The sequence below is a fragment of the Lepidochelys kempii genome, chromosome 25, assembly GCF_965140285.1.
Source record: "Lepidochelys kempii isolate rLepKem1 chromosome 25, rLepKem1.hap1, whole genome shotgun sequence".
In the NCBI taxonomy this organism is placed as follows: domain Eukaryota; kingdom Metazoa; phylum Chordata; order Testudines; family Cheloniidae; genus Lepidochelys; species Lepidochelys kempii.
In genome coordinates this window covers 19,559,164-19,571,427 of record NC_136404.1, presented here as the reverse complement: position 1 = coordinate 19,571,427, position 12,264 = coordinate 19,559,164, and the positions used below count along the sequence as shown (strand labels likewise).

Below are 12,264 nucleotides of genomic sequence, written 5' to 3'. Positions count from 1 at the left end.
TGCATATACACTTTATAGAGCACATATATACTTATATACTACATATAGTTTGTGTGAATGTATACACACTATCTTTGTTATATAATTTATTGAGTATTTACATACAGATATACCTTATTTTTGTGTGCGTGCACACCAATCTGCTCAACCTGAAGTGAATCTACTTGTGGTTAAGATTTCAGTGTTTGGTGGAAGAAGGAAAGATTAATGTGTTCTGATAAATTTTTGCTTTAGGAGAAGTGGAGTGATTTCTATAAAAAATGTTGCTTCTAAGGGTAGAGAAGAATGAAGATGACTGCTTTCTACAAGGAGAAACTTAGATATTACAAAAAGAAATCAGAGGGACGTTTCCTAGACTTCAGCCTTCTAAAATTTATCCCTTCTCTTTCCAAATTAAAACCATCTCAGAACAGTTTAGGGTTATTGCATGTTTGCAATTGTAAATGGATTAACTACATATTTTCTTGGATTCCTGTTTGGTTAATTTGCTTGACCTTTCGCTACTGGCTCATTCTCAATATTTGGCCACACAAGGCTATATACCCCAGAAGGTACAATCAAAGTTTATACTTGGTTATAATACTAAATATATATATTAGATAAATTCACTTTTCTGACCTCATACTGTGTCCCAAAAACATTAACTATCACAGAAGTAAGAGAAACAAGGTTGGTGAGGTAATATCTAACTGAATATCACAGAAGTAACACAATTATATTAGAAGATTTCAGAGATATGATAAAGTGGCTGAAATTCTTTCTATGGCACATAAATTTTCTGAGTAATCAGGCTCTTTAGCTCATCCACATGCCCCATTTGTGTGCAGAGATCCAGCAGTAGAATTCCTTTATAAATTGGTTTAAAGATACTGTTTCATTTGAGCAGAAGAGAAACAAATTATGTCACTCCCCCCGCCCCCACACTTTACCACACAAAGACCCAAGCTTGAATGCAATCTTGTAACTTTCACTCCTCAGGCCTGGTGTATTCCAGAAGTAATGCTTTTACTCCCTGGGCTGCGGGGGAGGAGAGTGAACCTCCTAATGATAGGTTATGGAACGGCACTGCCAACTTGGAGAAGGTGGCTTGACCCTGCAGTCAGAGGTGAGGGCAATTGATACCATACATTGGAGGAGAGATGAAAGAGGAAATTACTATAAAAGCAGCATTTGCAATAAAAGTAAAATCTTTTAATTGTAAAGGGAGAAAAGCAGTGGCCTAATGTGGCTGTAAAATCAAAGGCATGACCCCTGTGTTCACACTACACTTTGGAAGGGGACTCAGATATTGCAGTTGCTTTGACACAGCACATGAGATTATTCAGCTGCATAAGGAATGAAAAATCCTACAAAGTAGGAACTGTTACTGAAAATGAAAAAAAAAAAAGAATCTAAAAGCTTTATATGCACAGATACAGGTTTTTAAATTTCATCCTGCATCCCAACAGCCTATTTTTTTCAACTTGGAAGAGCTAGATGTGTAAGAGAGGTACTAAGACAAATGCAAAATATATATGTACATAAGACAGAAAAAATACAAGAGAAGACAAAATAAAATAACAAAACTGCAACAACAGCTCAAAGAACAGGGGCAACTATCTCTCTGAAGCAATATGACTGTAGTAAAAGGTGGACTGAGAAAAGGCACATACTGTCTCATACAGCTGTTTCTGATTTGATCTGACTATATAGTTAGGATGACATCTACAGCCCTGCCATGTAAGTATATACTACAGTCAACCCCCTTTAATGGTAAAAACTTTGTATTGATGTTAGGTACAAGTAGATCTAATTTGCTTTCATGAGCTCAGTGTGTCGTGGACCAAAGGAAAAGAGAGTGTTCTGAAACTTGAAATCAGACTTGATAACTTAGGGCTTGTCCATACAGTTAGGTAATGCGCTCTAATGTGCTTTAGAAATCACACCTCTGTAATGTGTAGCACACTAATCAGTCCATGCAGATCTGTCTAGTGCAGCACTGGTTCAAACAGCACTACATTAATGCTCATTAACATAGTGCTTCTTGAACCAGTACTGTGTTAATTCACACTAGGGGTCAACGTGGATCAACTAATGCATAACACATTAGTGTGATTTAGAAATCACACTCACACAGAGTGCATTATACTATCATGTAGACAAGCCCATAAACTCTCCATAATATACTTTACAGAAAAACAGTTATGGTTGGAAGGGACCACATGGGTCATCAAGTACTGAAAGTATGGCAGGATTATTTCCAACAGTGTTCATGGCAGCTTGTTACATCAAATACAGGACAACACAGAAACATATACGTTTTGTTAATATTTAGGGGTCTCTTCTCCCCTCATGATTCCAATTTAAAAGCCCATATCATTTGTAATAACATTAAACAGGAGTGACACACACATTCAGGGATCAGCAACTCTGTACAATGTCTTCTGAAATGACAGGCTTCAGTTTTGTCAAATATATTCTGTCAGAAGACCTTAAAATGGATGTTCTCAATTTAGAGTCGATTTTCAATGCAAATGCAGCATTGTCCTGAGACAATCAATGTTTAATTACATTTCTAGGTCTGAAAACTAGTCATCAGAAAAAATAATCCCTACTGGGATTCTTATGTCTGTGTGAGGAAAGTATCCAGAATGAGGCAATTAGAATGTAGGAATTGTTTGACTGGAAAAACAGGCACTAACATCATTGTGAAAGGAAAAATAAAACAAAACAGGGACACACAAAAATGTAAACACATTACAGAAGATGAAGAAATACAATGCTATCCAACAGAGAATGTTTTACAAGCAGAGGGCCACACTTTCAGACATTCAGAATGTTAACTAGCCAAAATGCACATGTACAGAATTGGGGATGCAAATACAGGTATCACAAAGAACATTTTGAAAATTTGGCCCTAAATGCCCACTCCATTTACAAACAAAACCAAAGCACAAGGCAAGGACAAATGAAGTGCTGAGATTCCTGTAATTTACCAGAAAAGGCAGTTTCTATAAATGAATAATTCACAGCAAAAATACCATAAGTACTCATTTTATATCCGTAACAAGTAAAATACATGTTGTATTACCTCTATAAAATACATGTAACATCCCCCCTGAATTCTGGAAGTCTATAAAAAAGCTGGACATACTGGCCTAATTAGTGCTATCAGTAGATAGGCTGTTTTTTTAAGCCTATCTGTTCTACAAATATTGCTGTAACTTTTGCATGAATATCCATCTATTCTATCTATCTGGCAAATAAATTCTGTGTGAACTTGGGCTAGTTTAAAATAAAGAACTTTCTAGTCTGTACAACAGTTGTATAACTTTTAATGACGGGCAGCGAGATTAATCATCAACCATAATATTTAAAAATGAGAGCACACACTTAATCACTTCCGAGGTAGAGATTGTAACATAGTCAATTGGATCATACAAATAATAGCCCTATATTCTGCCTGTTGGAGCAAATGAAGGGAAAATATGGTTGCAGGGAAGACTGCAGTTCAAAATTAAAATTTAAAAAGTGTGAAATTGTTCAACATTATGTAGAAAAAGCCTCAAACACGATAATTCCTGTCTTCATGCTTGTTCATGGAATTAATCTATATTTCATCCCATGATTTAGAACTGAGTCATCATTTGTCTAATTTACAATATCAGGATCACTCCTTTTAATACCACCATGTACAAATATTAAAAAAAAATTTTATGCAAATAATCATGTTTAAATAAGAAGAAGCTATTAAGTCTCATAGGCTTTGAATTCAAAATATGATGGACTCTACACGAGTTATGTCGCTATGCATCTAATATATAAATAATCAGAGTTTCTTTCATAAGATAAGCCATATTCACAGATGAAAGGTGAACACCTAAGAAATAATTTGCCCTAAAGTCTTTGAGCTAGGTGGTTTTATGGTCATTGGCCTACTATGAGTAATTAAATAAATGTAACAAAAAGAACTGAAAGCTAAGTGATAATTTTATAAACATACCCTTTTTTTTTTTAACAAGTGTCATTTTCTATAATTTTATTATTCATACTGCAGCCTCAAAACAATGACAATGGAATTCAGGTAATAAAAGCCAGATTCACAAATTGCAGCTTATTGTGTGCAACACTGTCTGCATTATAACGAAACTTTGCTTTCAGTACCTTAGGGTCATACGTTACATTTCTTACAAGCAGTAACTTTTATCTAGGAAGTATAATACAATTTTTACAGTGTGTTTCCTGTGCATTATGTACTTGAAAAGCCATGGAGAGCCCAGTTTGATATAACCAGCCAATCTTGTTATGCTTTGACTTAAAGGTGACTACAATTACTTAACAACATAAAACAAAAATTTTACAAAACCTTTTTTTAAAGGGTTTGACTTGCATTGGGTGGAGCCCAAAGACTTGTATTTAAGAGTTTGGCATATCAGCCTTACTGAGTGCAATAGCCAATTCAAGGTCTTCCTGTTCTTGTCTTCGCAATCGAGCCAGCCTCTCCTGCTCTGCTTTCTCACTCTCTCGCTTTGCCCAGGCCAGCTGCTGCTCCTCATTTCCAAACTAAAAAATAAAAACGGAAACTTGGTTAATAAACGAAAGAAATATAAACTAAGACTGCAGAAATAGTATGCAACATTAAGAAACGTGCATCAAGTAACAAGACGTATAAAGCTATCACTTTTAGGTTGAAACCAGAAATAAACTCATTGGTTTCCCTACTCCATTCACTGATCTTTTTACTTAATACCTTCCTCCTCCCACCCAAGGCATAAACTTTGCATGTTGATGTTGTCCTGCCTGAATCCAGGTCCCAAATGTATACAAGTGAGTGACCAGAAGATCTGGGGATAGAGAGGAACTCTACATCCATGGGCAAAATTACTTGGAAGAGTTTGAGGGTATAGCAGCCTACAACCATACTAAGATGTTAGCCTCAAGCTGACAAAAATTGGAAGCTATTTACTGATATGCCACTACACTGTGAAGTGTTTTCTGTAATAGTTTCTGTAAATGGTGATACATGTTAATAATGAACCTGGAGACTGAAGATTTGTGGGAAGGTTCACCATCCGATCAAAAGTAAAATTCTGCTTTTGCAATTGTCTATAAAATAAATGCAGAGTTTTTCAGGCAGTACAGTAGCAAACAATATAACAGAATCCAAACGATTTTGCAACAAACACTAAAGAAATAAAATACATTTTAATATTCATCTTATTTTTTTTAATATTATCAAATAATTTCAATACATGGAAGCAATGTACAAAATTATTCCAATAATAAGCATCCCTAATATTACACAGAGTTTCACATATTAAAGAAGTGGACATTAAAAACTGATTGCATTGGATTTTGTATAAAATGTTAGAAATATTATTTTCTTATCAAAATAACATTTTATTTTACCTTTAAATAAAACCAATGATTAGTTTTTACTGTTTAATCTTTAAGGGCCCACTGTCCAGCAAACATGCACACAAATGTTTGCCGGATAGTAAGTATTTGCAAAACTAGTCCTTAGTTTTGTATTATTTCCACTGTTTAAAAAATTGCTCTGATACTTATTTGAATGTTCAGAAAAATGTATTATTTTGATTTTTTTAGAAGGGAAAAGCAGTGCATAGAATTCTAAATTTCACCTTTGGTTGAATCAAATCTGTATAAACTGTGAATACCACCTCCCTGGTCCATGATAGGACATATCTTTGAATGCAGCACAATACATAGTTGCACTAGCTTATTTTGCTACAGCATCCAGTACAAACTTTGTCTTATCCATATAGCCCTCAATTCAAGAAAGCATATGCTTAACTTTAAATGATAAATAATAACAATAATAAACATGCACTTATCTAGTTTATTATATGTATCATGTACATTTTCCCAGGAATCTACCTTTCCATTACACACTATATCCATGCTTCATATTATTTTTAAACAAACGTATAAGATTACATTTCTTGCAGGTCCAAATTAATAATGTTAATCTATGCCCAATTCTCTCATCTTTTTAGTTACACTGTATTTTATCTTTATGTTATCCTGGCTGTTGGCAGTTCCTCCTGCTATTACTGCTAAAAAACTGATGTCAGAAAAGCAAAACTAGTAATACAAGTGCATTGCATCTTAGCAACTTGACCTTTGAAACCAAGAAACTGTGCAGTCCATTCCTATTACAACTTATTTCAGTGAATAGTAAATAAGGCTTAAAAAGCTCAATAAATTGTAAATATATGATTTTCAAGACAATGAGTGAAACCCTGACCCCAATGAAGTCAGACTACGTGGGGCCAGAATTTTACCAAAGTTTCCTAACATTTAAAAGAAAATCCTAGGGATGGGATTTAGGGTGAAATTATTGTTACTTTTAAAGTTTTAGAGATATAATGAGCTTCAGCTAATTGCTTTTGGTCTCAGATACTTTACCAGTGGTGTTCATTCCATAGGATAAGATGCATATTTCTAAAGACTTTTCTAAAAACAAACATGTTTATTTCATACATATCTGAAATCATGTTGTGTGGTTAGAAAAGCTTACTAAAAGAGTGACGTGGATTCAAGACAAAGCAAATCTTGATTTCTGACTAGTGTGGAACTCTTGATGACTGACATTTTTACATTATCATAACGTGCTAGCATGATCAAACATCATTTCAAAAGCATACTTTTGTATCAGTATGAAGATCCCTATTTATTATGTAAGTATAATTTATAATCACCACCATATTAAAAGAAGTTATTTGTTTTTAGAATTTAAACAACATAAGAATGACCATACTGGGTCAGACCAAAGGTCCATCTAGCCCAATATCCTGTCTTCTGACAGTGGCCAATGCCAGGTGCGCCAGGGGGAGTGAACAGAACAGGTAATCATCAAGTGATCCATTCCCTGTTGCTCATTCAAATTTTGATTGTACTTCTTAAATGCTCAAGTCACATGGGTTCTGAAAGTTCAAGTCTGTCTAAATGAACCTTAAATGGTCAGTGTTGGAACGTATAACCTAACAATTCAGTATCATCACTGTTCTATGTGCAGATTGTCCATAAAAATCCATTTTACCAAGCTAAAAATAAATCAGTATAACATTATTATTGCAGTCTATTTTTCCACAAAAGCTAATGTTGAAAGACAGATCTCACATGAAGATTTAATATGCATTATCAGAGGTACTTTCATTTGGTACAAGTGATCTGAAAACAACACTCAAATAATAAAGTATGGATATATTTTTCAAAATATTAGAACAAGTACATTAATGGCCTAGTATAAGTGGACGGAAGACAAATCATATGCAGGGAAAATATGTCTAATATGTGACAAAACTTCATATGCATTGAATAAAGAGCAATCTTTGAGCTTAGTTCCGAATGCTCTCTGTTCCTTGAAAATGAAAATGTGCTTTCTATCAATTGTTTGCAGTGGTGGTGTAGCCGTGCTGGTTCCAAGATATGACACACACAAAGTCAGTGAGGTAATATCTTTTATCGGACAAACTTCTTTTGGTGGAACGAAAAGATTGTCCCTTTGACCAGCTTCTGTTGGTGGAAGGGACAAATTTTACCTTCCACCAAAAGGAAGACTCACCTGGCTTGTCTTTTTCTACTGATCGTAAGATTATTGGAATTCTGCAATTTTTTCTACCAATTATAAACTAGAAATATCTGAAAAATAAACGAACACAATGTTTTGTCAGCTCTCAAGACTCATGTTTTATGTCAATCCAAAAGTCAAGAATGCAATGGAATCACACTCATTAAATCCAATGGATAACAACAACTCAGTAATTCAAACAACAACACTAGAATAACAATTAAAAAACTAAAGGAAATCCTCAGCTTCTCTTTGCTTGTAATCATGCAGAATTCCAACTAACCAACATGGCAATTACAGATCCTACAGCTCCACACTTCATGTCAGACAACATACTGTAAATGGAGTTGTTTGCAATTTTCATAATCGAGAACAGGTTCCTCCAACCAACAGATAAGCACAATCCTTTCCCTGGTTTATGAGATATCTGGCTTACTTATGACTTCACAAAGCACGAGGTGAAGTATTACTAAGCGTGGAAACGTGATCCTGTGTTGTACACAACCAGAAAGAAAATAATGTTGAATAGAACAGGGAAACAAATAAACCTCTCTTTTTTTTAAAGGAGCACTTAGTGAAGAGATTTCTCAGGGCAATAGAGAGCATTTACAAATGCAAGTTTAAATTTGTTTTATCGGACTAAATACTGTCCAGCGACAAGAGTTAACCTAAGCTATGACCAGCTAAATGATAAATAGTTATTCAGATCCTATTTTTTTTCTACTTTCCAAGGTTGATCCTATCTCCTACAACCCTGATGGCACAGGGGCATAAACACAAACTTAAATGGAAGAAATGACACTGGTTAATCATTTGGTATAAATCATTGATGACTTACTCAAGCCTGCCAGCTAAGAAATATTTGTACTCTGTAAATACAATAATCACCGCTGGGTAACAGTAATTCCATTTTTATGCTTAGACATTACATCCTTGGTCCCAAAAAAAGAAACTAGGTACCATTCAAAAAAATTGCAGATAATGCAAGCTTTGTGTCTGATTTTTATTATGTCACCATTTTGTATACAGTCACAGAATTTAACTGCATACCAACTTTCAACAGACTTTTGCTAATTATGGTAAAGTTTAATAATATTTAGAGCTTTGATATTTTCAGATAAACTAAAGAATTGAGGGCAACTAAAAAAATATGCACAGAGGACCTCAGCTAAACATATATCAGGGAGGAGAATGAGACACGTTTTACTGTGAACTGAAATACTGGGGGAAACTGTTTAAAAATTAATACCACTTGAGATTAAACTTTTTAAATAAAAACCAACACCTACTTAACAGTGAAATACGTCCACCAGATTTAAAAAATAGACTGACTTGGTAATTTTATTGTGTGGCAGTGCAATCCAGAACAAAAAACTTAAACACATGAAAGAAGGAACAGGACGGAGGCTTTGTATGGAACATATTTTCTATTCACCACCAGTAGCATTTAGAACATCTATTCTTATACTACATTTGAAGTCATTGTAAATGTATCTGCCAACACTAGAAACAAAGCCAGGCTTTTTGAAAATTTGGTACTTACTCCCGGAAAGGCACTTGGCTTTGCTGTAAGACCTTTTGATCTTTTCTAATGGGGTGCAATATGGATGTTAATATACTGGTTCTATAAAACAGACCTTAGTTTGCTTTGTTTAACAAGGGCTTCTCTATGTAAGAACATAAGAATGGCCCTACTGGGTCAGACCAAAGGTCCATCTAGCCCAGTATCCTGTCTTCCAACAGTGGCCAGTGCCAGGTGCCCTAGAGGGAATGAGCAGAACAGGTAATCATCAAGTGATCCATCCCCTGTCGCTCATTCCCAGCTTCCCAACAAGGATGGCAAACAGAGGCTAGGGACACCATTCCTGCCCATCCTGGCTAATAGCCATTGATGGACCTATCTTCCATTAATTTATCTAGTTCTTTTTTGAACCCTGTTATGGTCTTGGCCTTCACAACATCCTCTGGCAAGGAGTTCCACAGGTTGACTGTGCGTTGTGTGAAGAAATACTTCCTTTTATTTGTTTTAAACCTGCTGCCTATTAATTTCATTTGGTGACCCCTAGTTCTTATGTTATGAGAAATAGTAAACAACACTTCCTTATCTACTTTCTCTACACAGGTCATGATTTTATAGACCTCAATCATATCTCCCCTTAGCTGTCTCTTTTCCAAGCTGAAAAGTCCCAGTCTTATTAATCTCTCCTCATACGGAAGCTGTTCCATTTCCCTAATAATTTTTGTTGCCCTTTGCTGAACCTTTTCCAATTCCAATATATCTTTTTTGAGATGGGGTGACCACATCTGCACACAGTATTCAAGATGTGGGAGTACCATGGATTTATTTAGAGGCAACATGATATTTTCTGTCCTATTATCTATCGCTTTCTTAATTATTCCCTGTATTCTGTTCGCGTTTTTGACTGCTGCTGCGCATTGAGTGGATGTTTTCAGAGACCTATCCAAAATGACTCCAAGATCTCTTTCTTGAGTGGTCACAGCTAATTTAGACCCCATCATTTTATATGTATAGTTGGGATTATGCTTTCCAATGTGCATTACTTTGCATTTATCAACATTAAAGTTCATAAAATACATAATCAGTAATTGAAACAAAATTCCACAGCTAATTCCACTCTCTCTTGTATATGTCTCTTTATGATTCATATTCCAGTGCATACAGAAAACATTGTGACGGGATTGTCAGAACTTTTTCACAAACAGTTACAAATACTATATGGAACCCTTTGTTTTAAGGATTTACTTTTCAGGATATGGTGAAACTGCTATATAAATGTCTTCAACAATTATTTCTGAGGAATGTTTACATCCTGGCTTCCAAAATCAATTACAAAGCAGCCTCCATGCAACAAAAACAGTACATAGATTTTGCTACAAATATCTTGAGAGAAAAGGCACACTGTAGTAAAATAATTTAAAAGAAAACAAATCCTTTTAAAATTGAGTATCAAACTCAAAACTCCTTTATTATTGAGAGAAAATGCCTTTTTACACAGAAATATTAATACAGAACTACAATGGGGACAGCATGAAGGTACTAAGACAGAAGCCAGTGGACAGTAGGTCTGCAAATAAAAAAAAAAAACTAAGAGTTTGCAGCAAGCAGAGCAGAAAGTGGTTTGCTCAGAGACAATGAACTTAACTTACAGAGCTGAAGTCTGCAAAACCCAAGGAAGAGTCTTTAGAAGTTTTACTTGAAGAGGAAGGAGCAAATGGATCTTTTCCACTAAACGGGTCCCCAAACCCCTTTTTACTTTGAAACGGGTCACTGCTCTCAGCCCCAAATGGCTGGAATGGATCATGGGGCTTGGTAAAATCTGCAGACCCGAGCTGGCTTACAGGAGTACTTTTACCTGGAAAGTTCAGGAGAAGAAAAAAAAAAAAAAAAAAAAAAGAAGAAAAAGAGAGGTTACTTACCATGGAAAATGCAAATCCCTAAGTAGGAGATTGTCCTTCATGCACTTTTACTGTAATATCATCCTTTCTTCTTAGAATAATCTAAAAGATAACCTGATATCACAGCACCCATTATCCCTGCAAAAGGTCTCAACAGTTGTTTCTCTCTTCATGGATTTTCATAAATGTTATTTGTAAACACTTGCAATAAGTTTATCTAGATTTATGAAAATACTATTGACAAAATTTAAGAAGATAGAAGACCAATATATAAAGGCATTTGATCAAAAATATTTGTCAATTATGACTTGTAGTTAACTTCGCTTGATTAAAGGTAGAGACATTTTAGTTTGATTTTGGGTCTTTCATTAAATAATAAATAAGAATGAGCACTAAGGGCCAGATTTTTAAAGGTATTTAGGGACCTAATGTCTAACAACTTTAAAAATCTGGCCTTTAACGCTTTACATTTCCAAACACTGAACAACTATGTTAAACAATCAGATTTTCCTAAACAATTACTATTATCTGTATATATATATTTTCTTTTCCAGAACTGGTTCATCCATCCACATTTGCAGTGTACAGTATATGCACAATGAGGAAAATAAGTTGGTGAGGAAACAAAGAATTGTTTAATTGTGTTTGATTGTGTAACCCTTACCCTTGTTAAGCACTTATTCTTATAAGCATTGACACTGACTTTAATGAAGTTAATGGGATTACTTGTGTAAGTACTGACAAGCCTGAATAAAGGTTCCATATTCTAGCCTTGATATTCAAATTCTTGATATTAAATATGCATTAACATTTTTCCAAGGGCATTTTCCTGAGCTAAATAATAAACCAGGTAAGAATAAAAACTGACATGTTCTCCTAAGATAGCATTCCTCACAGATGTACAAACAACCCTTAACTCAGCTCCCCTAGAAACAAATATCTGACTTGACCCTTCTTGATATAAAAGTCAAATCAGTTACAAAGTACATGGAGAAATTTAAAAAGAGAACTCCTGGAAGAGATTCCAAAGGATAAAAAACAGCACAAATTAGGGCTCATCAATACAAAACTTAGTTCACAGCAAGCTGGGGTGTAAATCTACCCGGCACTAGCCTGATGTGCACTGTATTCATGTGGAATCTGCTGCTGTGCATTAAAAGTTCAGTACTGCGCTCTGAAACAGGAGCAGATTATGTTCTTGTCTACACAAGGAAAAAGCCTGCGTTAATTCCCTGAGTAGTCCAGGATGGAACTTTTAGTGCATGGTAGAAGGG

General features: G+C 35.0%; 1 protein-coding gene across 7 annotated transcripts in view; it reads right to left on the bottom strand.

Moving 5' to 3' along the window:
- Positions 1–1,358: 1,358 nt before the first annotated feature.
- EPS15L1 (epidermal growth factor receptor pathway substrate 15 like 1) overlaps positions 1,359–12,264 on the bottom strand; it is an 81,335-nt gene continuing 70,429 nt past the window's right edge. For 6 of the 7 annotated variants that reach the window (XM_073324396.2, XM_073324397.2, XM_073324398.2 and 3 more), the window contains 2 exons: positions 10,742–10,947; positions 1,359–4,542 (listed from right to left, as the gene is read on the bottom strand). In XM_073324396.2, the coding sequence (XP_073180497.2) occupies positions 4,396–4,542; positions 10,742–10,947 (353 nt within the window). In that variant the 3' untranslated portion in view covers positions 1,359–4,395. The remainder of the gene's footprint in view (positions 4,543–10,741; positions 10,948–12,264) is intronic. The other variant, XM_073324403.2, reaches the window with a different exon arrangement.